Raw genomic sequence first — 27664 nt, 5'->3', positions numbered from 1 at the left:
TTTTATAATCACCGACAGTGTCTTCAACAAAGCACCACCACACCACCTCCTTAATGCTTTACAGTGGAAACCACACATCCAGGAACCTTCTGTTTGCCCTCTAACAAAGTGCACTTAGAGCTGAAAAGCACACTTTATTTTATTAGCCCAAAGGACAGTTTTTCACTGATCTAATGGCGATCCTAATGCCCAAATCTCATGTGCGTGTTCCTCTGAAGTAATGGTTTATTTGCTGCTATTGGACCATGAAGGCCTTGACTGTCTTCTAAAAAAAATGGATGTTGTAATATCTGCTAGTTTAGAGAACTGAAGCAATCTGCAGTTTCTGAGGTTGGTGATACTAAAACTTTTCCTGTGCAGCAGAGGTAGCTCTTGTTCTTCCTTTCATGGCATGGTCCTCATTAAAGCCTGTTTCAAGTGTTGAATCAAGTGCGGTTGCCAAAACCATTAGATTGACTGACCTTTTTCTTTAAAGTCTTTTCCCTTAACTTTTTTTTTTCTATAATTTTGATTTGTATAGCAGTTGCAGAAGCACTAATGGGGCTTTTGACTAACCTGTAAATTGGAAACAATTCCAGGTGACTACCCTCTGAATCTGATTAAAGAATGCCATGAGTGTGCAGAGCGATCATCAAATAAATGTAGCTCCATTCAACATAATCTAAAATATTCTGGGTTGTTAAACACTTGTTTACTAAATAATTGGTACATGTCCAAACTATGAAAGAAAACAGTCAGAAGGTTGGGCACACATTCACACGTTATCAAACTAAGACTTTCCCATGTGATTTTACTCGAAATAAAAAAAGCATTTTCTTTAATGTCAACATGAACCCTACACCACGTACCACCTCGCCTGCAGCTAGTTATTTAAAATACACTATATACTTATTTAACTATGATACAAAAAATTAAATTCAACCAAGTTCTTCTTTTACAAAAATAGATTTAATTTTTGCAGCTGCTTAATATCAGTTCCTCCAGTCTAAACCACAAGATGTACATGCATGAAGAAAACCTGCATGTCTTATAAATCTAAATGTTACGATTGAAATCCTAGATAAAGAATAATCACACCAAGCAGCAAATTATTCATCATCGTGTTTATTTAAACAGTAATTCACCACTGGAACAATCCTCTTCATCCTGGAATATAAACTGAGCACCTACTCTCAGTTGTTGGATGGTCTGTAGGGGAAAGAAGTGTTATTATTCATTTCCTGTATAAGAGCATGTGCACACTGTCTAGTCGGTTTCCTTCAGCAGTACTTACTTGGCCCATTCCACATTAAGGATAAGATGATCGTAACCGAAGCCCGACACTCCTGCGATGGCTCTGGCTGCATCCTCACGCCGGTGAAAGCTGATGAAAGCAAAACCCTGAGGAGAGAAAATCAAAAGCAGTCCAGTTCAGATGGTTACCACGGCACAGCAGAATTCAAGACAAATATCACGGTTTGTTGGTGGACTCTGATATCGGAAAAAAAAAGGTTATTAGAGATGTTTTAGTGAAATTAATTGCTTTGTAACAGTAAAGTCAAAAGTGCTTGCAGTTTGTCTGTATTATTAATAGCTGAGATTTTTTGTCTTATCTTCAAGGACGTAAATAAGAAGAGGAACTATTACTGGTTCCAAAACTATCCGTGTGAACGATAAATTCACACAGGCCATCCCCTGTTTAAGACTGACTGCACAAAAAAAAAAGTGTGTTACTCTCGCTCTCTTTAGCAGAGGCAGAGGATTTTCCACTTAGACATGTAACAAAGCAAACACCTCTACTAGTGTGCAGGTGCAGCATGTACGTGCATCCTGTCTGAAGCAGATAAAGTAGTGGGAAGGGGAAAACATGCAACCGCACGTTATCTACAGGAGCTTCAGAGAGTACAAATCTGGTGCGGAATTAAAATGCAAATACAGCAGCTCAACACATTCATATTGTTGATCCATAATGAGCGAGCCAGTGGGTACAGTGGTAAGGAAAAACTCCCCGAGATGGTATGAGGAAGAACCCTAGAGGGGAACCAGACTCAAAAGGGAACCTCGTCCTCCTCAGGGTAGCAGCTAGGGCTGCTACGATTTGGGAAAAATGTCATGTTGCAATTAATGAGGTCAATTTTGCCATATGTAATTGTAATATAATAAATTGCATCATAAGTAACTTGGGAAAATGCACCCACAGCGATAATGAGGAAATTAATGTTTTAAAAGTAGAAACGTTCGTCATAATAAATTCATTTGAATTAATGTAAACTGATTTTGTACAAAGTGGGACATTTACACAGGATGTAACAAATGAGATGATTAATGAGAGATAGAGAGATATCAGCGTTGAGGGTAGAAGTGAGAGCCTGCGAGTGAGTGTGTCAGACCCACCACTCAAGAGAAGGAAAGCACCAGGGCAAAAGTGAATGAAATAAAAGGTTCTTTTCCAACCCAGAACCAGTGAGATCTGTTACACATCATATGGCGTGACACTCGCAAACATCTGGAATTGTGTTTTGTTCTAATCGGGTAAAAGGTTTTGTCTTGTTTCGTTCAGCTGTTTCTTTACTAGTTTGGGTTTTCTCAGTCAAGCAATTCATCATATTTTTCTGTGTGCTGGTATAAATTTGTGGTTTTGCCACATGGTGTATGAACTTTAATTTAGCAGCTCTTACACAGTACCTCTCTCTGCTCAGTGTTGGCAAACTTAAAGACAAAATATCGCCATACAACTGAGGTAGCGGTTTTTTTTTTTGGCTTGTCCGCTCAGCATTTATCTTCACCTGGTCTCCACAGTGCACACCGGAAAGCTATGCGACACCACACGCCACATAGAAACTGACTTTTAAAATTTTGTTTGTGGTGCGGAAAATCTGCAAACTCTCCTCAGAAAGTGGGCGGCGTCAAGTCTACTTGTGCGCTTATTTATTGTAAATAAAAAACTAGCAACATTTTGCCGTTGTATAACCGCGCAGGATGATTTCGAGATTCCAATACCATTAAACATGCAGCACTCGTAGCAGCATGTCTTTTCATCCAGATGTGGAAAGTTTCCACTGTCGGATAAAGAGATGATCCTGATTTCGCCGTGTTATCAGTACTAATGTACTACATTATTATGCACTTGCATACTTTTAGATAGTAATCAGACTTACTTTGGACTGGCCCGTGTTCTTATCCTTGGCCAAGTAGATCCTAGAGATGGAGCCGAATGGTCTAAAGAGCTCCTGCAGATCCGTCTCCCTCGTGTCCTCGGACAGATTGGTCACACGGATTGTAGCATTGTCATCAGCTGGGCGTAAACAAACACGTTAAAACAATAAGAACTGAACACATTTACAGGGGAAAGTGTTAATACTGCATGGAACTTGACGCACCTCGGCGGTTGGGCTGCATGGACTCTCCTCGGCGCGTGGCTCCATCTCGCAGACTGGGAGGAACGTACTTCCCGGTTTTGCTCTGGACCGGCTGAGCTGGCTCAGGCTCTAAAATCACAAGCGGGGAAGACTGTTAGTGTAGGATTGTGATGTTTTACAAGCCTTTGTATTGTGACTCTCTGGAAAAATTTTTCCTATAGAGCAGGGAGTTCATAAAAATGGAATTTCCGGCTCTATGAAAGCATTTACAGAAAAGTAGGAAATTATGTAACAGTTCAGCATCTAAACAACAGAGGAAGTCCAATTTCTGTTATGGACATAAATTCTGGAAAGTGACTTTTAATCGAATTTTAAGAAGGAATCTCCCGTGTCAGAGCTGTGACAGATATAAAGTTGAAACTAAATCTTCTAACATGGGAAATCAGTTGCTTAAAGAATTCATAACAGGACCTGACCTGTTTCTCAGACATACTGGAACATTAAATGGATTAAAAGAATGATGGGACAGTCAGTGTTAATAACCCAAGTGAAACCCCTTCAGGGGAATCAGAGCTATTAAACCCCAAGAAATGAGCTTTCTGACACTCACCCCCACCCGAAGTCTTCTCCTTCTCCCCAGTAGACAGGCCCAGCTGCTCAGCCAGCTCCTTCTGCATGGGACCCAGAGTGTCTTTATAGGGACAACGTGTGGTCCAGTGATCCCCTTTACAAATACGGCAGGACACAATCTTCTGGCCTTTCAGCTTGTTCATAGGATCTTCATCCTGGTCTTGAGAATTTAAGTCCTAAAAAGGAAAATCATGTCAGGGTCTGATTTGCACTAAAGGTTTCAGGGTGATAATGTATCAATTAAATCTTCAGCCCATCAATTCATCAAATCCACTCTTTCATCCATCCATCAACATCAACCATTCATTTATCGATCTAACAAGCCTTAATATCCACCTATTCATTCACCCAACATTTGATCTAATCCACTCAATCATCAATAAATCTATCCATCCGTCCATTAAATCAACAATTCACCCATTAAATTGATCCATTGCCACTACTGTTCAATCAATCAATCTATCTATCTTCAATAAATCAATCAATTCCGCAGCCAACCAACATACGGCTTTTGAGTTATGGATCAGATCAATTTTCAGATCAGCAAAAAAAAAAAAAGTGCATACAGAAACGTGAGTCGCGATCCATACGGGTGAACCGCAATCCTTTGCACCCCTACAATAAGGCCTTTCTTAAAATCATCCATTTCTACTTTCTATTCATCCCAATTATCAATCATTTAAACCACTACACTGACGTGTGACATTTCCCACTTGATTAAATTCTGCATGTACAACAAAATGTAAAATGTAGTGTTGTACTGTACCACACCTTCAACTGGATAAATATCAGCAGAAAATGTAATTACGCACCTCTTTACTGGAGATGAAGGTCATGAAGACGTCATCACTGACTGTGGTGGTAGCAACATTAGGCCCGGGTTGGTCAAATTCAGAATTTCCAAATTTTTTCCAATTCTGCATAAAGGGAGACAGGAATTTCATTAATCATAGGCAGATTACATGCATAAAATATAACATGGCAGCTCCAACAATCATACCTTTCTCCGAGCAACAGCTTTGGAGGCTTTCCTCGTCTCGATTTTGAAAGTTCGGACGATCTGTAATCGAAAGGAAACGGCGGTGTACAGGTAAGAAATGAATTTTGAACCTAGACAATTTAACGAAGTGTTTACACAACTGTTCTCACCTTGACCTTCTTTCCATCATCATCTATCTTGTATTCTGTTACAGTCTTGATGTTGCCTTTGACGGTCTCCTTTGGGGATGGAAGGGTGCCTTCAACAAATACAAACAAATGATATAAATATTTACTCGCACAAAAGCAGCTCAGTTTTAACCCCGTCCTTTACATTGATGTAGTTTCCCTACTACCTACCAATTGATGCTGCAGAGGACATGACAGGAAACATTAAAACAGTTTGTTTAGAAGCACAGCTGTCTTTCACACAATCATTTAAAACCAAGTCAGAGATAAAAGTGAAAGGTGTACGACGAGGAGACCGAACACAATCGCAGGGAAATGGTCAAAAGACTGATTTAAAAGATGCTGATTGAAAAGTAACATTTAAAAGTAAACAGAAGGCAACAAATAGAACAATTTCGATTGACAAGGAAGGAAAATATATACAGATGTTCATTTATTAAGTTTTTGGTTACTGATGGGAAAGTCAGGGGTTCAAGCCCCAGCACCACTAATCTTGACCAAAGCCCTAAACCCTCACTAATTAATACGTTTCAAAACATGTTTGAACAAGAAGCTCCTCAGATACACATCAATGACCACATCTCCATCAGGGAAATGAAAGGCAAATAGCACCTTCACCTATATAACAACCTGCATGACATGCAAATATACATTTAAAAGCATTCCCTTTACTTGTTGTGTATGGCAGGAATTTCAAATTTACACTACATGGACAAAATGTTTGTGGACACCTGACCATAATGCTCCTTAAAGTTGTGCTTTTTTTAATGCCCCTTTCCACACTTATACTCCATTTGCTCTAATAATGAGCTCCACTCTTCTGGTAAGATGTTCCACTAAATTTTGTGGAGATTTGTGCGAGTTTTATTCAGACACAAGTCAAGTCAGGTACTGATGTAGGTGGCGAGTCCTGTGGTGCTGTCACATGTTTGGGATGATGTTCACATTCATCCCAAAAAAGTTCAACATGGTTGAGGTCAGAGCTCTATAGCAGGACATATTTTGCTCCAGCCCATGTAAAGCTTTGTGCACCGTCAGGCTGGAACAGGGTTGGGTCTCCTAGTTCAAGTGTAGGGAAAACGTTCTGCTACCTCCAGCTCCACCTCCTGCCTTTTACTCAATGCCACTGTCTCTAATCTATACAACAGTGCAGGTCTCACCACAATCCTATAAACTTTCCCTTTCACTCTTACAGATACTCTTCTATCACAAATCACTCCGGTCACTCTTCTCCAACCACGCCACCCTGCCTGCACTCTTTTCTTTACTTCCCTAACACACTCTCCATTACTTTGCACTGCTGACCCCAGGTACCTGAACTCCTCCACCATCTCCACCTCTTCTCCCTGCAACCGGACCACTCCACTACCCTCCCTCTCATTCACGCACATGTACTCTGTTTTACTCTTACTGACTTTCATTCCCCTTCTCTCCAGCGCATAAATCCACATCTCCAGGCTCTTCTCAACCTGCTCACTACTCTCACCACAAATCACAATATCATCCTCAAACGTCATAGTCCAGGAAGAATCCTGTCTGACCTTGTCCGTCAACCTTTCCATCACCACTGCAAACAGGAAAGGGCTCAGGGCCGATCCTTAATGCAGTCCAACCTCCACCCTGAACCAGTCTGTCGTTCCTACTGCACACTTTACTGCCGTCACACTGTCCTCGTACATGTCCTGCACCACCCTCACATACTTCTCTGACACACCTGACTTCCTCATACAGTACCACAGCTCCTCTCTCCATGCTTTCTCTAAATCCACAAATCCACAATGCAATTCCTTCTGTCCTTCTCTATACTTCTCCATCAGCATCCTCAAAGCAAATAATGCATCTGTGGTGCTCTTCCTCGGCATGAAACCATACTGTTGCTCACAGATGGTCACCTCTTCTCTCAGCCTGGCTTCCACTACTGTTTCCCATAACTTCATGGTGTGACTGATCAACTTAATTCCCCTGTAGTTACTGCAGGTCTGCACATCCCTTATTCTTAAAGATCGGTACCAGCACACTCCTTCTCAATTCCTCAGGCATCCTCTCCCCTTCCAGAATCCTGTTAAACAATCTGGTTAAAAACTCCACTTCCATCTCTCCTAAACATCTCTATGCTTCTACCGGTATGTCATCTGGTCCAACCGCCTTTCCACTCTTCATCCTCTTATTCGCTGCTCTCACTTCCTCCTTACTAATCCTATCCACTTCCTGCTTCACCATCTCCACATCATCCAACCTTCTCTCTCTTTGATTTTCCTCATTCATCAGCTGCTCAAAATACTCCCTCCATCTTCTCAACACACTCTCCTCACTAGTCAACACATTTCCCTCTCCATCCTTTATTGCTCTAACTTGCAGTACATCCTTTCCAGCTGTCTCTCTACCTGGCCAATCGGTATAAATCCTTTTCTCCTTCCTTAGTGTCCAACTTCTCCTCCAGCTCCTCATATGCCTTTTCCTTGGCTTTAGCCACATCCCTCTTTACCTCCTGCTGCATCTCCTTGTACTCCTGCTTACTTTTCTCATCACTCTGTCGATCCTACTTCTGTTTTGCAAACCTCTTTTTCCTTATGCTCTCCTGCACTTCCACATTCCACCACGTCTCCTTGTCTTCCTTTCTATTTCCAGATGTCACACCAAGTACTTTTTTAGCTGCCACCCTCATCACTCCTGCAGTAGTTTCCCAATCATCCAACACCTCCTCACCACCACCGAGCCCCTGTCTGACCTCTTCCCTGAACCTCACACTACAGTCTTCCTCCTTCAGTTTTCACCATCTTATTCTTCTTTCAGTCCTCACTCTCCTCCTCTTTTTCTTCACCTCCAAAACCATCCTACAGACCACCATCCGATGCTGTCTAGCTACACAGTCCACCGCCAACACCTTACAGTCTCCAATCTCCTTCAGGTTGCAACTCCTGCATAGCACATAGTCCACCTGTGTGCACCTTCCTCCACTCTTATACATCACCCTATGATCCTCCTTCTTCTTAAAATAAGTGTTCACCACTGCCATTTCCATCCTTTTAGCAAAATCTACCACCATCTGCCCTTCCACATTCCTCTCCTTAAAGCCATACCTACCATCACCTCCTCATCACCTCTGTTCCCTTCACCTACATGTCCATTAAAGTCTGCCCCAATCACTAACTGTTCTTTTCTAGGTACACCATCTACCACTTCATCTAATTCACTCCAGAATATTTCCTTCTCCTCCATCTCATAGCCGACTTGTGGAGCATAGGCACTGATGACATTTATCATGATCCCTTCAACTTCCACCTTCACGATCATCACCCTATCAGAAACTCTCTTCACCTCCACTACACTCTTACTGTACTCTTCCCTCAGAATCACCCCTACACCATTTCTCTTTCCATCCACACCATGATAGAACAGTTTAAACCTCCACCTCCAATGTTCCTGTTCTTACTTCCTTTCCACTTGGTCTCCTGAACACAACATATCTACCTTTCTCCTCTCCATCATATCAGCTATCTCGCTCCCTTTACTCGTCATAGTACCAACATTTAAAGTACCAACCCGAACCTCCACTCTCCTACACGATTATAACACATATACTACATTCATAACTCCGCCCCTGATTGGTTATCTATCAAGAGCCTGCGTCACAATTGGCTATCGGCGAAGAGGCGGGACATGTAGGACTAACGGTGAAAAAAAAACAGTTTGGAAACCGAAGGCTGACTTATGAAGCTATTTGGCTAAAAATGTAACGACATTCTGTGTAATACATATACAAATAGATACATTCGCGGGTATAATGCATGTAAAGCTAAATCGGCCGTCTTACGGGGTCGATCCCAAATACACATGTAGTGCCCTTACATGTGTAAGTTCACTACATGTAATGCCTAAGTGAACGTTGTACCCTATGTAGTTAGCCTATACAGGAAGTGCGCAGTAATTTGGGACTCCGCCGCTTGGCCTGGCTTTTTTTTTGTAGCCCACGCGCGTGCTAAACCTTACCTTCATCCCCTTCTTCCTCCACCTGGTCGGCCCAACTTGGCTTCGAGCTACGAAAGATATCAGGAATCAGACTGGTGTGTAATAATTAACACAAAATTGTCTTATTTGTGGAAGAGATACTTACTCGTCGTATTCAATCGACGGCATTCTGACACAGCGCTGATCACCACTGTGCTAGCTCGGGTTGCCTGTGAGCGAAGAAGGAAATCTCGCGAGATTGACCGTGTTTGATGACGTCAACGGGAAGTCTTTAGCTACGCTCACTACACGTGCACATGTACTGCACACACACTGGCGATCAAAATTAAAAAACTATTTATAAACAATTGAACAATTCTGGAATAATGTCATCTTCACTGCTCAACAGTTGGAGTTTTTGTCCTGTCTATACCATGCTACCAGAACACCTTTTCCACGAATTAGCTAAGGCATTAAAAAAAAAAAAAACATTATTTTGCAGAAAACACACTGATCAAAATTAGAGAACACTTTCAGATACCTCCCAGTTATTGGTGTTAATCTGGAACCTGGTGCTAATTTCCTTGATTATCTGTCAACCCCTATTTAACTGGACCAACTCTGCAAGATGGTAGGTCGTTCTAAAGTGACTGAAAGCCTCCGTCAGCAGGTTGTCCATATGAAGGCCAAAGGGATGACCCTATCAGCCATAGCAAGATAAGTTGGTCGTTCCAAATCTGTGATTTAAAGAATATTGAATCTTTACAACATCACAAACTCATTCAAGTCTGCCAAGAAGGCTGGTTGTCCACGGAAGACAAATACAAGAGAGGACAGGATACTGCGGAGGATCTCAGTGGGCAGCGCTGAACAGGGTAAGGATCTGTCTCGTCATGCAGTGTCTCGACGTTTAAGAGCATTTGGACTAAAAGCCCACTCTGCAGTGACCAAACCTCTCATTAGCAGAACGAATCAAAAGGCTAGACTAAGCATGTTGTGTGGACAGAGGAGAACTGGTCCAAAGTTCACTTCAGTGATGAAAGCAAGTTTAATTTATTTGGGTCCGATGGGAAACATTATGTTCGGTGACAAACTGGAGAAAGCCTGAACCCAAAGTGTGTAAAGAAGTCAGTGAAAAGTGGAGGAGGAAGTGTCATGGTTTGGGGCATGTTTTCTGCAGTAGGAGTTGGGCCTCTTATACAGCTACATGGCAGAGTGAATGCAAATGTTTATCAGAACCTTCTTCAACAACATATGGTTCCTTCCCTGCATTCATCACCCAATCAGCCCGCAGTGTTCATGCAGGACAACGCTCCATGTCACACAGCAAAACGGGTAAAGCAGTTCCTTGAAACTGAAAACATAAAAAAAAATGACATGGCCTGCCCAGAGTCCTGATCTCAACCCAATAGAGAACCTCTGGAAAATCCTTGGCGACAAAGTTATGGCCAAGAAACCCACAACAGTCACCGAACTGTGGAGGAGACTGAAAGAAGAGTGGACCAAAATCACACCAGAGCAGTGTGAGAGACTAGTGCTGTCCTGTGGCTGCAGATGTGCTGAAGTCATTCAGAGCAGAGGCCTGTACACTTCCTACTAATTGCTGACTGTTGTAACCTTCAGAACATTTTGTTGTAATCTTTTTCTATGCTACAGTCATTGTTGTTCTCTAATTTTGATCAGTGTGTTTTCTGCAAAATAATGTTTTTTTTTTTTAATGCCTTAGTTATTTTGTGGAAAAGGTGTTCTGGTAGCATGGTATAGACAGGACAAAAACTCCTTCAACTGTTGAGCAGTGAAGATGACATTATTTCAGAATTGTTCAATTGTTTATAAATTGTTCTCTAATTTTGATCGCCAGTGTATATACCTGCCATTATTATTATTATTATTATTATTATTATTATTCATTCATTCATTCATTTTCTCCCGCTTATCTGTAATTCAGGTCGCGGGGGCAGCAGTCTAAGCAGACCCCCGCCTCCGACTGCTGCCCAATCCTCATAGCACCGTCCCTTACGGTCCCTCCTGCAGGTGGTGAGCCCATGGGAAGATTATTATTAATATAATTTTTTTTTTTTATTTGCTCTAAACTATTTAATTTTATATTGTTTGACTTCCCTAGCATTCCAATTCATTCATTTGACCAATATTACATGCTTCGTACTTTACCTATTTTAGGTACATTTAATATCTATGAGCCTAATTCAACCCAAAACTATTGAAATGATTACTTTATGTCTTAAAATACCAAAGCTTGTAAAAACCCTAAACATTCATACATAATACGACCAAAATGCATGCATACACCTGATCATCACATCCTTGTGATGGTTCCCCAAACTATGTTGTAAAGAACATAAACTGGAACACTGAATCCACCCCAGACCTCCTCACTTCCTCACCATCATGGCCTGATCTTACTAATGGTGTTTAATAATAATAGTTTTTGACATTAGCAAACTACTAAGTTCACATGTACATCCAGAATAGAAATGGACATCTAAGAATGCAATTTACCGAATAGGGTTTATTCATTAACAAAAAAATTAATAAATACAAAACTGTTTTGTTAAATTGTTTGATAATGGAGATATTAGATTTTTAAATGAAAGAACAGTTCACTAATGTACAGCAAATTTGCGGTTATTGTTGGTATACAAGTCACAAAAAAAAGGTCTACTATGGGTTTTAATGCCAAAGGCTTTAGAGCTCCTGTTTAAAACTTGTATAACGTGAGGTACGTCTAATAAAACTGTAAACAAAGAAGTGTGTCTTGGCAGCATTACATAATATACCAAATGATAAATTACACATAAATTGTCAAATATCAAATTACTTTTTAAGTAATGACTTTAAGAAGATATAAACTGGAATCCTTCATGTACAAATTGAGACGAATGTGTTAAGTATAAAGTTAAAGAAGAATGAGTAATACACTATATTGCAAAAAGTATTGGGACACATGACCTTTCCTGCCATATATGGTTCTTCTCTAAACTGTTACCACAAAGCTGGAGGCACAGAATTGTATGGAATGTCTTTGTATCACTTGTACTTAGAAATCAAAACCTGTTCCAGCATGGCAATGCCCCTGTGCACAAAGTGAGCTCCATGAAGATATGCTTTACATGGTTTGGAGAGGAAGATCTTGATTGGCCTGCTATAGAGCTCTGATCTCACACATACTGAACACCTTTGGGATAAATTGGAACACTGACAGGACCCCAAGCCACCTCAACTCTGAAGAGCACAAATGTCCACAAGCACACTCTACAATTTAGTGGAACATCTTCCCAGAAGAGTGGAGGGAATTATAAGAGCATAATAGGACTAATTGTAGAATGCAATGTTTAGAAAGCACATACCATACTTATGGCCAGGTGTCCACAAACTTTTGGCAATGTAGTGTATGTTAAATAGACATGTATATTCTGGTAATAAACATATTAGAAAACAACGATCATATTTATATCACTGTAGCTTCTGTGCATCTATAAAGAAGAAATTAATCAACTTTCTTTAATTGTATCAATTGTTTGTATTTGACATGTAGAAAATCTATGACAATTTCATTATAAAGACAATAACCATACTAAGGTACTTGGTTTTCATCACGTTTATTTGTAAATATGTGTATGCAGCTGTTTATGTTAACAAAAACCCATCTTTACATCCAGTACATTATTTATACATTTTCGATCATGCGCATCAAATATATAAAAAAAAAAAATCAATATATCAAATATAATCAGAACCTGAAAGAACAAAAAGCTTTGGTAGATCATTTAGATTCATCTGAGCTCCTTCTGCAGCACACTGCCATGATACTGTCAAACACTGCCATATACAGGATGGGATGGAGGCACATGTTTACACAGGCTAATGCCTTTGACACTTGGTATCCGTAACACACATAATAATTTTGATTTTTTTCCGCTTTCAGTTTAAAGTGCCATATTTGTAAAACATGATAAGGTACAAAAGAGATGGAGTAAAGAGCACAGACTAAACCCACCATCAGAGCCACTTTTTTCTTCTCCAGCAATGTTATATTCACATTTTTGAAAACCACCCAAATGACACCAATATAGGAGGCAAATGTTGCCAAAAATGGGATCAAGCAGGCTATAACAGCCAGAAACACCCTGTACGCAAACTTTTTATATTCATGTTCCGAATCTGCAAATAAGGAACACCTGTTTTTTTTGACACCTGAATAGATGAGGATTGGGGATGACAAGCCTGCGACCAAAATCCATACCAGCAAACTGATGATTTTGGCATGCTTCGGTCGAATGTGGTTGCGTGTGAAGAAGGGATGAACGATGGCCAGGTTTTGATTAACACTGATGCACATGATGAAGTAAATGCTGACGTAGAGGTTACAGGTAAAGAGAAAGCGCTCTATTTTGCACATAGCATTACCAAATCCCCAAATTCGTCCTTTCCAATAGTAGACGATGAGAAGAGGCAGAGTGAGGGCGTACAGGATGTCACTGATGACCAGGTTGCAGGAAAACACCACTCCAGTGTGCCAGTTTTTCCTTTCCTTAGTCACTATTAGATACAGCGCCAGTATGTTTCCCATCAGCGCCATACACATCTCCACACCGTAGATGGGAGGTAACAGTTCCTTTGTGAATGAACTGTTACAGCTGCCACTGCCGCTCATGTTCCCTGCCATTTTACGGTGTCTCCTGCAAAATAAATGTAAAGTTAATTTCTGCCGTACAGCTATACATATGGTATCAGCTGACAATAAAAAAACTTCCAGTTGCTTCAAATAGTTTGCCAAGACAAGTAGGTTAGCAAGTTATGAATGTTATGCATTTGTCAGGGATCCACCAGCCACACCCTCGCCAAACCCTCCAATCACTCCAAGCAGCTCACCAACTTACTAATCATCCACACCTGGTCCAAATCAGTCACCACACTATAATAACCCCGTTTATCCACAAGCTCATTGTCTGTTCTACAGCTTAGGCTAATGAACACTGCAGACTACCCAAGCCACTCCGTTCGGTTTCTTTTAGCGTGCAAGATTCTGTGTGTTATTTGCTCTCACTCTGCCACAGTTTTCTCTTGGTTTAGTTTACCCTTGTTTGGTGCTATTCGTGCTTTCTGCCTTGCCCTTTTTTGATCCTTATTAAAAGGCCATCGTTGAAATCACTTCGGTTTCCAGTACGTTCTTTGCGCCTGACAGCATTCTAAAAAATACTGAACTCATAGGAATTCACACAAAGCACAAATGAAATAAAACAACGCATGCTTTAAGAGCATTTGACGATTTAGATTTAGCTGTGTGGGTCCAAGCTCCACCCAATAATACCTTATTTACATATTATATACATTCATAAGATATTATTTATACAGATACATCATTTATATGTATGTGTATCTATATATAACTTACATACTGTACATCCTGCCTAATATTTCATATATACGTAAACATATATCTAGTGGACTTGTTTATTCAGCATTTTAAAATATTTTAATGCCATAGACTTATAACCTTCTCCTTGTTGTACCTTTACAACCTTTACTCTATCTACATTTCCACCTCTGTGCTTTTTGGGTCACATTTACAAATAATACGCCGTAAACAAACCACATTATTTAATTTTATGAAGTTTGCACAAGAGCAAATGTTATCATTAACATAACTTCCAGTTTTAATTGTTATTACAATTTGCAATATCACACACACACACACACACACACACACACTATCTATCTATCTATCTATCTATCTATCTATCTATCTATCTATCTATCTATCTATCTATCTATCTATCTATCTATCTATCTATCTATCTATCTATCTATCTATCTATACTATATTATATATACCGTGCATTCAGAAACTATTTAGACCCCCTTCATTTTTTTTATGTTGCAGCCTGATACCATGATCATTCAAATTGGTTTTCTCATTACAGTTTTTCTCAGCTGCTTTGGAGCATTTCTTGAATCATCCTTAATATTTGCAAACCAGTAAGTGCATTTCTCAAAACAATTTGTACAAACAGCACAACTCATTGGATTTCTTGCAAAAGCCTGTACTTTTCTCTAAATCCTTAAAAGTTAATATTTCTGTCCATGAACATCTCATTCTCATCAGAATAAAAAAGTGTGTTTGTCATTGTTCACAAACACGATCATCAAAATGTTTAGTCATGCTGTCATGTATGACGCTGCACAGTTTCACCATGTGGTTTGGTTTACAGTGATTACAGTGAACAATGTGACCGATCATCTTTAAATTTCATCAGTTTCATCAATTTCACACTTTTACTGAACTGTACAAGTGTTCGTTTGTTTCTTAGTTGTTCATCCATTTTAAAATGTATAATTCTGTGTTTTGCTCTGTTTGTATTCACTCTCCAATTGAAGGTTCACAAGATTCACCTTTGACCTGTTTTAAAAGATAAGGTATATCTTATCTTATCTTTTAGAAACCGAGTTGATTATTGGTTGATCTGATGCAGTTCCCTCGCCCTTCATTAGTGACATTCAAAATTCGTCTGCACAATTCATCCATTCAAGTCACATTTACAAAAAAGAGTTTAATAGACATTTTAGTTTCAAACAAACGCATTCGCAATTTGATCAAAGCAACGAGAAATGTTCTTATGATGTGCACAAGTGACTAAATGATGTGGAGGTTGAACAAGTAGTTTTGAGAATTTAATTTCCTGATCTGAGAAACGCTCCAAAGCAACTGAGAAAACCTCTAATACAGTAAAAGCATACAATGAAATACGAGCTGTTGGAGAGCAGAAGAATACTGCAGTGGAAAGTAGTGTATGAACGGAGAAACCACTGGGCTGAGCTACACAAGCTGCCCCTGCTGTAATCTTTATGGAATGAGCGCTGAGATTAAATATGTAGGGGAGGGAAATCTCTCTGGCTGTTTAAGGAAAAGCAGATGTTTTTTTTGTTTTTCTTTGTGTGTGGAAAATGAAAGCAGTTGACATATATGCAGCTGTAGAATACTGAGAACATACAATAGATGCATTTATAAACAAGTTTCCATTTCTACTAATTTCTGTCAAATCATGCCACGGCTAGGATAATGACTCTATCCTCTTTCTCTCTCTCTTTCTCTCTCTCTCTCTCTCTCTCTCTCTCTCTCTCTCTCTCTCTCTCATGTACAGTATTTGCATGCACTTCAGTGCTACTATGTAGAATGAAAGAATGCTAGCAATGTGAGACAACCTGGTAGAGAAAAGACCTCGAAAGTCAACCTGACCTATAGACCCTTCTCTCTCTCTCTCTCTCTCTCTCTCTCTCTCTCTCTCTCTCTCTCGCTAACTCTCTTTTTTTTTTTCCTTTTGAAAATCAAGGCATTACCCAGCATTAAATCAGTTGCAATGTTTCCAGGCAGCTCTACAATACTGAGAGAACAAACTGCATTTGTACACACACACACACACACACACACACACACACACACACACACACACACACACACACACATTTCCAAGTGGACCCTTTCATTTCTATTACATTGCATGCACCTAAATGTGACAACCGAGAATGAAAGAATGACCTTAAAAGTAGACCTTTTTTCTCTTCTCTTCTTTTTTAAATGTTTTAAATGTATGTAATGTTATTTTATTCATTTATTGATTTTTTTATTAAAGCTGTCACCCAGCATTAAATCAGTTGCAATTTGCCTAGAATAGTTAGAGAACATACAATAGTATAAATATAAAAAAAAGAAACAAAAAATGAATCAATTACTAAATTACCAAAACACACACACACACACACACACACACATGCGTGTGTGTGTGTGTATATGAACGCATGCTCTTACCTTTTACTTAATGTATAAACTTTCTTCTTTCACTTTGCATGCACGTCAGTGTTACTATGTAGAGAGGAGCCGCTCAGATGTAACTCTGACCCGCAGACCCTCTTCAGTACACAGGCTCCTTTTTACTCTTAACAGGAAACCGTTATACGCGCCGCTTCAGTGAAATGCCTCAGCACCTGGAGCTGAGAAGCTGAACTAGCTCAAATATTAAAAATAATAACATCCAAAGACTGGCAAGAGTCTTAGTAAATAACGCCAAAAATACTCAACAACGTCTAATAACAAGTCACATATTTAGACTGATATCTATGAATACACCTCTCAGACCCGAGATGCCTTACTCAGACTGCTGTCTACATAGCTCGCAGGGTTGCCAGGTTTGCTCTAATTCATCCGAACTAATCAATTAGGCCTAATTAGCGGTAGACCTAGTGTATCACTTTTTTAGTCAATGAAGGTGAACCACAAATATACAGTATTAACTACTGGTAAAGTTTAAAGCAAATATAAAACTTATAATGCTCTTAACAACATTGTTTTATTTTACAGAAAATGAGAAATAAGTTTGACTGGGATGTTCAACATGCAAATACAATGGTTAGACATACACAAAGTTTTGAACACACACACACACACACACACACACACACACACACACACACGCGCGCGTATGTGGTTGTGGTTTAATTTCGGTACAGTTAGCGGTAAGTAATGCAAAACAAAATCGCTTGTCGTTTTTTTATTAACGCAGTTTTATTACTATTAACATTTGTGAATATAAACACTTTAATTTGACAATTTATTTACATATAATGCATGCTTGTTTGAAATAAAAAAATACAACTAAATTAAAATAGAATAAATGAAAGTAATGCAATACACTTTTTTATTATACTGATTAAATTGAGTAATCTACTAAATAGGCACAAATGTAAATAATTACATTAAATTAAATTTAAAATACAAGCATGTGCATATAAGTGTGTGTGTGTGTGTGTGTGTGTGTGTGTGTGTGTGTGTGTGTGTGTGTGTGTGTGTGTGTGTGTGTGATCAGTTCCCATTACACACACATACATACACACCCACACACACACACACACACACACACACACACACACACACACACACACACACACACATACTTATATACATTTGTATAGTACTTTGAGTATAGAAATAAGACATAGACAAAGAAAGAAAGAAAGAAAGAAAGAAAGAAAGAAAGAAAGAAAGAAAGAAAGAAAGAAAGAAAGAAAGATCATTTAAAAAAACAGTAAGGCGACATAACTGCTGACCTGGCAACACAGAAGTCTGTCGCATTCAGGTCTTGTTACAAAACACACACACACACACACACACACACACACACACACACACACACACACACTCAGAGGGAGAGTAGAATGGGTAGAAAGTTCCCAGATGACACATACTGACGCATTTATAAAATCTTTCATCTCTTCACAGTTTCTTTCCATTTCATCCCATCTTCATTGCATTTTTTTATGACTATCATAATTCGAACAAACCATCAAAAAAAAGCACTCCTTAAACCCAGCTAACTAAACACATCAAACTAAAAGCAAGCATATAGTTATGATGGGCTGCTGTTAAGCGCTTAGTTTAAAAGAAATTCCATAAAACAAATTTTAATAATACTAATGTGTGCTTTGGAAATGTGTTTTTACTTTACTCAAAAAAAAAAAAAAACAATACTATAATACTCAAACAATAACTAATTCAAAAAGAACTAAGCACTGTGCTGTCAAAAAGCTGTATTTAATAAATTAATTAACATATGATCGTTATGCACAGCACAGATACAAGCTAACAATTAATACTACAAGCACATTAGCTAACTGAAACCTGAAATGAGCTAATCCTGATATTGTGAATTGAATTATATCATGGTGTCATTGTGTACGCATTTCTTGGATTAAAAACATGTCAAGTTGTCTGTTTCGCACCATACACTGTTATTTTTTAGCTACTACCGCCCTCCTTATTAAATAGCTAACATTGCCAAGTCTAGTCCTTTTTGCTTCTATTTTGTGTGACTGAAATGCATTAAAATCTGCTTCTAATGGGAAGGATGCTATATCAGATATTTAACCTCTCTGTGGCTTTGATCAATTACAATATCAAGTCTGTTCATCTGCTGGGAAACATGCAACTGGCTAAGCTTTTTCCATTTATTTTCTCACGGTCACAAACCCTACGTGATAAAGTCGCAAAGCCTGATGTAAAGTAGTAGAAAGTCGCTTGCACTCATGCAATTGAAGGTGAATTGCCATTTTCTCACAGATCATCACCCCTGTTAATACTGGCACTTTCACAATTCTGAGGAATAAGGACCACAGTCCATTACAAATAAATAATGCTAGACACTGAAGTGTAAAATGTGTGTATGAATAATAAAAATGAACAGGTATTGGGATTTATAAGAAAATGACAGAAGTTTGGATATGTTATGCTTCTTCTCTTTGCATGACAGGGACTGACTCTGAGATTCATAACTCAGGACGTCCCATCGGGATGCAGTGCTTATGGGATCTTGTGCATAAAATGTTACCCTTATATTATTTAGCTGCAACACTATCACAAGTCTTTAAGGTAATTTTACTCCTGGATACACTATGGCATTATAATGTAGCATAGGGTTTATCATCTACTTGTTAGATGCTATGTTTACACTGGTGAAATGGGATTTAAAATATAAATATAATTTGATAATACTGCTGAAAAAATATGCTTTATAATAGAAATTGGCATAAAGTTTACCGTTAAATATTAAAATCATGGCACTGAATGCTTCTGTTTTACGCAACAAGATTGGGGCACTGTTGTTGCTGCTCTAAATCGTGTTTCAGGTCTTCAGTGATAAGAGAGGTCAGAGGAAATGGCTAGAATGAAAAGAGCTGCCAGAAATGATACACATAGTAACTAAAAAAAAAACGGTCTTTACATCCGTGCTGAGCAGAAAAACATACCAACCTGCACAAAGCATTGAATTTTGTAGGGGATGACCTGCAACAGCAGAAGACCACTAAGCCTACGTACTAAATCAATTGGATCTTGCTTTAAATTAGCAATTTTGCATGACTTTTTGTTCTTACATAGTAATGATATTTTTTAGATTTTTTTTTTATATATTTAATCTTGAAGATCACTTTATTATTACTATCTGGGAGAGACATTTTCATTGTCGACCCAAAACCTAAAAAGAATTTTAAACTGAAAAAGAATGCATGGACGTGAAAGTCTCACTTCTGGTAACTTACTTTCATTTCTTCCTGACAAGGTGAATGTTGATCTGTCACTTTGGTTTTGTGAGCCAACAGAAAGTAAAAGGATGTGACTTTGATCTTTTTGGTCAATTAAAATATAAAAATTTAAACAGGGCTCCTTGGAGGTGAAAAAGTGAAAGTGTTTGTGCTATCATCCAGAGAGCACAAGTTAAAATCTAGGAGCAAAGTCTCAATTTGGTTATTAAATGCTGTCAATTACAGCAACAGCAGACAGTTATGTGCATCTGTGAGCTCATGTACGTGGAAGAAGGTGGACAGCGCATTTCTTAAAATGTCTTAAGCTGCAGCATGAGTGACAGAACAAAAGCTTGGAAGAAGTAAGGGGGTTGGACAGAAATTCCTTTGAGGCCAATACAGCATCAGTTTGTCTTGAACATGACAGATACAAAGGGCCAGGTTTTTTTTTGAGCCATTCCTCTTGCAAGTCACAAAATGATCCTCTAAAACACACCAAAGTGGTTCACTAATATTCAAATCTTGTGACTGTGAAGGCCATGGGAGATGTTAATATTTAATGTTCATCAAACCACTCTGTTACCAGTCTTTCCATGTATCATCCTGATACATTGCACCACATTCAGGGTACGGTATTTGAACCATTGGCTGCACATGGTCCTCTATAATGGTCCGTGAGCCCTTGATAGTGACGTGCCCATCTCGAATAAATAGTGGGCATAGGGAATGCCATGAGATTGTAGGCCAAACCATCTCTGATCCACCCCTGTGCTTCACTCTGGGGTCACATGTTTCATATTGTCCACAGAACAAGATTTTCGCAGCTGGCACCATTTAAGCTTTTGACTATGAATAGATACACTGTTGAGCTCTAAACAGGGAAATAGAGAATCAAGGTGCGCATTTAATTCAACAGCTGTGGTTTTATGTTTGCTCTACCTCTGTAAATGTGAGAAATCATGCTTCCTGGGTGTTAACTGTAGTATGATAGAGTCCTTTGTTTTATTATGCTCTGAATTTTTTTTTCACATGGAAGATGTTTATCCAAAAGACAAGATCATTACCGAATTGACACAAATAAACCAGATCAAGAGTGTACACATGTTGATTCTTAATACTCCACGCTGTTATGTGGATGATCAATGACTGTTCTTATGTTTTGCAAAAGCTCTTCATGAGTCCCTTGTTTGTCTTTGAGCACGTAAACTGCCCATTCTTTATAATTAAACTTTTTTAAGAACTGGACATTATTTGCACATTATTATTTTCCAGTAACCTCTACATATTTGACATCTACATTCATAAGAACCATCTTTTATACACACGGGGAGTAAAACTTATACAAACTCATACAAACACACACAAACACACAATTACAAAGGGTGCAAATGTTTACTTATTCTGAAGAGGGCACCATGCAACAAGGTCTGAAAACCTTTGAACCGAATGATCAGTGATTATTATTTGGTGAACTGAGGAAATATTTTAATATAATTAGCTCGATACATCAATGCTAAATAAAAAGATTACAAATTTGAAACAAAATGATCAAATATTAAATACGGTACTGAGTAGGATCTGGAAAAATCATCACTCACGTTTCCCCAAGTAAAAAAATTAACTTAGATAAATTACCTTCAGAATATGAAGACAAATTGCTGAATTTTTCTGCTTGCTCAGTAGTAGTGCAGTCACTCACACCTTTTGTCAAACTCTGCTGCTCAGATAGATCACATCTACGCCTATGTTTTCCTGTGTGACATTCACGTCAAATCAACGCATCACATACAGTACATCTGCTCAAACATGACTTTCATTTCCTCCTCATGTTTTTTTTTTTTTTTTCATTTTAATATAAAACACAGAATAATTTAGCAACTAGAGATTAGAAGAGTTAAAATATCTATTACTAAAAATGCAAGAAATTTGAACAATTTCTTTTTTTATATAACTCCAGGAAGGATGCAGGCTCCATGGCTGCTTAAAGAAGAATAATTCTCTCACTGAGTGATTGGACCACATCGCCACCACTGGGTTCAATTCTGCTCATTCATCCATTCATGTGCAAATCCTGCTTCAGGTTTTATCTCAGTATTAACTGCTCTTTTAACTTTGCATCATGTTCTATGTTCTGTGTTGCATGTTTTCATCTCAGGTCTGATGAAACTGGCTGTTCTTCATCAGATTTTCTGATCCTCATCCTCATTCCTTGCTTGTTTTACAGTTTTTTTCCATCTCACAATCCTTCTGAATTTGATCATCTTTTCCTTCACCTAATGTCATGGAGGATTTGTGTTGCTTTCCCAGAAATGTTTTGCTTTTTTACACTTGCTCCAGGTGAAATGCATTCAGAACCACTGGATTGGACTATTTGTGCATCCTGTTTGTGTGGTTGTTCAAATCTGATGAGTGAACAGGAAACAATTCCATGCCTCATTTAAAAGCAACAGGAAATACTGTGTATCATAGTGCATGACTCAAAAAAAATACATCAGTGGGTTTACTTTGACCAGCCAGTCCAATCTAGTAAGACTAGTTTCTAGCCACCACAGTTTCATTGTTTGACTCTGTATGGCTTACAGTTCACCAAAATCCCCAAAATCTCTTACTTAAATGCACATGGGTTGTTTGACCTGTCCTAACCAAAGATGTGTCTGATCCAACATTCAAAGATTGCATTTAATACTGTTATAGATGTAGAAGCCATGGAAAAAGTCTGGAACGTCTTTTCACATAGGCTGGTGCGACAGGTGCCAGGTGCTGTGTACGTAATTTATGACCTGTGTAAATAGGATGAGTTGACTTTATTTTGCATTCTGTTCGATTGCTTGTAATCATCATTGCAGCTTGCTGTGTTTCCATAACAGTTGTGAGTAAATCAGGCCTGTTAGAATGCAACAAAGAGGCCCTTAAACATTACACGTCACACTAAATTTATGTTAGTAGTGCTTAACGCTTGTGTTTACTTAGAGCTCACTTTTAGCTACTTTGTGACTGTACAAAAGCTCTTAACTCTGTTCACTAGGTGGGAATCTTGCCAAAGCATCTAGAGCATTGTTTCTTTTATGTCAATTAAACTAAGCTCTTGTTTACTTGAAAGTATCCCATAAACCAGAAATGGACCAACGAGATGAAAAACTAGAAATCGTTCAATCATGTTGAATAACTTGGCAACATCGCCATCACCTGGTTTAATTGTGCTAGTTCAGCCACTGATGTGTAGACACTGGTTTGAGTTTTATCTTAAGGAGCATTGACAGCTCCTTTAACTTTTAATTTTTATTCTGCTTTGCTTTGAACATTTTTCTTTAAGGACTCCTTTGATGGTTTAACCTGTTTTTGACTGTTTGACTGATTTTTTTTGTTAGCTGATTCTAAGCTTATATAGTGTAGATGTTTTAGGGCTGTTGGTAAACATTTCATAAATATTCATGATGCTGCCAGGCATTGCCATGTACAGGATGGGAGTTCAGGCAGGCTTGTGCATTTGACTCTGGGTATTCATTACACACATAATAATTTGTAGAATGTGATACACTGTGTACAGAACACAAACTAAACCCACAATCAGGGCCACTTTTCTCTTTTCTAATGAAAGATATATTTGCATTTTTAAAAACAGCCACCATTAAACCGAAATAAAATGAGGATGTTGGAACAAATGCGATTATACACCCTATAACAGCCACAAACCTTTTTAGATTCCTGGCCTGGTTAAACGAATTATACACATCTGTCCTCCTTTACACTTGAATAGTGGAGAACTGGAGACGCTTGCTACAAAAATCCACATTAACACACTAATGATCTTGGCACGTTTTAAACAAATGTGGGAAGGAAACATGAATGATGGCCGGGTATAGAGCGACACTGATGCACATGATGTAGTAATTGCAGATGTAAAGGTTACTGGTGATGAGGAAGTGTTCTATTTTGCAAACAGCATCACCAAATCCCCAAATCTGTCCTCTTGATTATTAGACGATAAGAAATGGCAAACTAAGGGGTTGAAAGATGCAATTGATGACCAGGTTGCAGGAGAAGACCACTCCTGTAATTTGTAAACACAAAGAACAATGACAAAACCAGAGTGGAAAAGAAACAAGTCAACAGAGAATAAAATGCAAAAGTCAGCTAGTGTTGCACACTGGCTTAAAAGAAAAATCACACCAAAGGACCAAGATACTTTATTTGGAAACTTTATTAAAAGTGTCTATGATGAAACATGGTGGTGGCAGCATTGTGCTCTGGGAATGCTTTCAAATCTGTTAAAAAAATACATGGGGGAATTACAAAAGATTATGGTCAGAAAAAGAAAGACATAAGGGTAAAAGAAAAAACAAATCAAACATCAGATCTGCATAGTCATATCACTGCAAGGTTATTTAAGTTTCCACTGGGGATTCTGGTACATTTCTACAGCACTTTGCCCTGATACTGTCAAACACTGCCATATACAGAATAGGATGGAGGCACATGTTCATGCAGGCTAATGCCTTTGAAACTTGGTAAGCATTAAGCATGTAACAATTAGTTCCATCTTCCTTTGTCAATTTAGCCTTCCATATCTGCAGAATGTGATAGGGGACAAAGGACACAGCATACAGTGCGCAGCCCAAACCCACAATCAAAGCCACTTTTTTCTTCTGCAGTGTGGTAATTTTTTTATTTTTAAAAACAGCACTTATTACACCAACATAGTATGCAAAAGTAACAATAAATGGGACCAAGCAGCCTATAACAGCCATAAACATCCTGTAGATATACAATATTGAGTTATTAAATGGGTTTGCAAATAAGGTACATCTATACATATTGACACCTGTATAGTAGAGGTTAGGAGATGAAATGCTTGCCACAAAGATCCAAACGAACACGCTGATGATCTTGGCATGTTTTGGGAGAATGTGTTTGCGTGTAAAGAAGGGATGAACGATAGCCAGGTATCGATGAACACTAATGCACATGATAAAGTAAATGCTGACGTAGAGGTTACAGGAAAAGAGAAAGCGCTCTATTTTGCAGACAACATCACCATATTTCCAAATCCGTTTTCTTGAATAGTAGCCGATAAGAAGTGGCAGACTGAGGGCATAGAAGATGTCACTGATGACCAAGTTGCAGGAGAACACCATCCCCATGTTCGAGGTCCTCCTCTCCTTAGTCACAAGAATCCACAGTGCCATTATGTTCCCCAGCAGTGCCACACACATCTCCACACTGTAGATAGGAGGTAACAGGGCGGTCTCAAATGCACCGTTACAGATGCTGCTGCTGTTATTCATTTTTCATCAGGGACAAACGCACACCATTCACCTTCACTGTTGTTTTCTGTAAAGCTGCTTTGAGACAATGTCTGTTGTGAAAAGCGCTATACAAATAAACTTGACTTGACTTGACTTGACATTTTAGAAAGCCTCCTAAAACAGCAAGGAAAAACACATGTATTAGAATAAATTAGGAATAATATCAGTTATTTTCAGCTAGTCTTGCCTATGGACTTATATTTGCATTCAACATTCTAATGTTGTTTTACATTGAACCTAGAAATAAATGATGAAACATGGTGGTGGCAGCATTGTGGTCTGGGGATGCTTTAAAATCTGGGCTTTTTGTCAAAAGAAAATCATAGTAAAAAAATACATTGGGGAATTACGCTCACAAAAAGAAAGACATAAGGGTAAAAAACAAACAAATCAAACGTCAGATCTGCATAGTCATATCACTTCAAGGTTATTTAAGTTTCTACAGCACATTGTCCTAACACTGTCAAACACTGCCATATACAGGATGGGATGGAGGCACATGTTCATACAGGCTTAAGCCTTTGAAACTTATATTTGCATTCAACATTCTAATGCTGTTTTACACTGAACCTGGAAATAAATAATGAAACATGGTGGTGGCAGCATTGTGCTCTGAGGATGCTTTAAAAAAGATGCTTTTGGGCTTTTTGTCAAAAGAAAATCAAAGTGTCTTATTCAACCTCCGAGGTCAAGCAACATAATTTGGTTAATTTAATTGACAGAATTGGTAAATCGTAATTTGGTGTTTCCAAAAGTGTGGGAAAGGTCAATAGAATGAATCCATTCAAGTTCTGTGTTCTTGTCTTACTCTTATACAATTTAAAGTGTTGTACAAAGTTTGTTTTTCTAAACTAGGCTATCCACAATTTACCCTATTAATAATGACAGCTGTGACAGATGTTATCATTTACCTTGCAATTTAAGTCACATGTTCTTCTTTTGCCCAATGTTACAAAGGTCCTTGTATGATTACTTTAAAACTATATCTGCAATTCTTAACATTAATGTGGCTATTTGTCTTTGTGTAGCAATTTTTTTGTGAGCCATTGAATTTATCTTGGTACAACACAAAGCAATTAGATGTTTTCCCCTTCACATTTTTTAATAGCCAGGGACCATCTTTTGATTCTTTGGAAATTCACCCAGACCACCAACCATTTTTCAGTGGCTTTTAAAATTTGAAAAATAAGATATTTTATTAGAGGTAATCTTGGAAAATTTAACAGTAGATGGCCACCATGTCATGTTTACTTAATCTCTTCGCAGCATCTACTCCCTGACTAAATCCCTTTTAAATAAATTTTTTTTTAATTTTATTTTATGGCAGTAATTTAAATGCATAATTGTATAAATGTGGACTGGACCTAAATTATGTATCATTTGTATAAAGCAAACTTATAATTACCTCACTCCAGTAAATTGGATTGAAGAGTACAGATTCTCTCAACAATACTTTTTCAACAAATCACTATAACCTGATTATTTTTCATTATTTTTCAAATTCAGATAGCTAATAATGGCTAATGAAATCCTAATAATAATCATCAGTTTATTGTAATTGTAATTGTAATGGTAATAATAATAATTATTATTATTGTTTTTACTATACAAAATTTATAAATTAATACTAAATTATGGATCCCTGACCCCAAGGTTGAGAAACTTCAAAATATCCACTTAAATTTTATTTTCAATTTAGGTTTGCTTTATTTAAACGACAAAAAAATGTGCATTTATACTGCCAAAGCAATTGCAGCTGGGTGGCATAAATATAATACAAATATGTGTGCAGAGTAAAAATATATATGTATATACTAATGCACATGATGAAGTAAATGCTGGCATAGAGGTTACAGGGAAATAGAAAGCGCTCTATTTTTACAGACAACATCACCAAATTTCCAAATCTGTCCTCTTAAATAGTAGTCGATATAAAGTGGAAGATTGAGGGCGTAAAATATGTCACTGATGACCAGGTTGCAGGCGAACACCATCCCCATGTGCCAGTTTCTCCTCTCCTTAGTCACAAGAAGCCACAGTGCCAGTATGCTCCCCAGCAGTAATACACACATCTCTACACTGTAGACAGGAGGTAACAGGGCAGTCTGAAATCTATCGTTACACCTGCTGCTGCTTCCATTCATTTTATTAAGCCTCCTAAGAACAGCAATACAAAGAACATGA

The 27664-nt window shown here is 38.3% G+C and overlaps 2 protein-coding genes, 1 long non-coding RNA gene and 1 pseudogene across 9 annotated transcripts; 1 reads left to right on the top strand and 3 right to left on the bottom strand.

Moving 5' to 3' along the window:
* Positions 1-1087: 1087 nt before the first annotated feature.
* Positions 1088-9392, bottom strand: eif3g (eukaryotic translation initiation factor 3, subunit G; the record flags this gene model as incomplete). 4 transcript variants are annotated; one of them, XR_014530691.1, is made up of 10 exons in its annotated part: positions 9250-9392; positions 9126-9172; positions 5118-5206; positions 4969-5028; positions 4781-4885; positions 3949-4144; positions 3360-3467; positions 2476-3274; positions 1274-2348; positions 1088-1188 (listed from the first exon to the last, which is right to left on the bottom strand). XR_014530691.1 is itself a non-coding variant. In XM_083524606.1 (10 exons), the coding sequence occupies exons 1-10, from the start codon at positions 9270-9272 to the stop codon at positions 1173-1175; spliced, it is 888 nt and encodes a 295-aa protein (XP_083380732.1). In that variant the 5' UTR covers positions 9273-9392. The 4 variants fall into 4 exon arrangements, 3 of the variants coding, with proteins under 3 accessions (XP_083380732.1, XP_083380731.1, XP_083380733.1); XM_083524606.1 differs by having other exon boundaries at positions 1274-1380; positions 3138-3274; XM_083524605.1 differs by having other exon boundaries at positions 1274-1380; positions 3138-3274; positions 5118-5210; positions 9127-9172.
* Positions 9393-11593: 2201 nt separating this feature from the next.
* On the bottom strand, positions 11594-21914 carry LOC310716947 (P2Y purinoceptor 11-like). 3 transcript variants are annotated; one of them, XM_083524602.1, is made up of 2 exons: positions 21810-21914; positions 11594-13783 (listed from the first exon to the last, which is right to left on the bottom strand). In XM_083524602.1, exon 2 carries the CDS (start codon positions 13768-13770, stop codon positions 12868-12870), a length of 903 nt encoding a protein of 300 aa, XP_083380728.1. In that variant the 5' UTR covers positions 13771-13783; positions 21810-21914; the 3' UTR covers positions 11594-12867. The 3 variants fall into 3 exon arrangements, with proteins under 3 accessions (XP_083380728.1, XP_083380729.1, XP_083380730.1); XM_083524603.1 differs by lacking the exon at positions 21810-21914 and adding an exon at positions 16912-17831; XM_083524604.1 differs by lacking the exon at positions 21810-21914 and adding an exon at positions 16655-16735.
* LOC310717019 lies at positions 17595-22400 on the top strand. The gene is made up of 3 exons (XR_014530726.1): positions 17595-17615; positions 22132-22208; positions 22330-22400. It is a non-coding gene; the product is annotated as an uncharacterized lncRNA (long non-coding RNA).
* Positions 22401-24447: 2047 nt separating this feature from the next.
* On the bottom strand, positions 24448-25441 carry LOC310716953 (P2Y purinoceptor 11 pseudogene; annotated as a pseudogene). Its single transcript has one exon. The product of its transcript is annotated as a P2Y purinoceptor 11 pseudogene (transcript).
* Between the last annotated feature and the right edge of the window lie 2223 nt (positions 25442-27664).

The sequence above is a fragment of the Silurus aristotelis genome, assembly GCF_946808225.1.
Source record: "Silurus aristotelis genome assembly, chromosome: 21".
Classification (NCBI taxonomy): domain Eukaryota; kingdom Metazoa; phylum Chordata; class Actinopteri; order Siluriformes; family Siluridae; genus Silurus; species Silurus aristotelis.
Note: the sequence above shows the minus strand (reverse complement) of the source record. Positions and strands in the feature narration are given on the sequence as shown.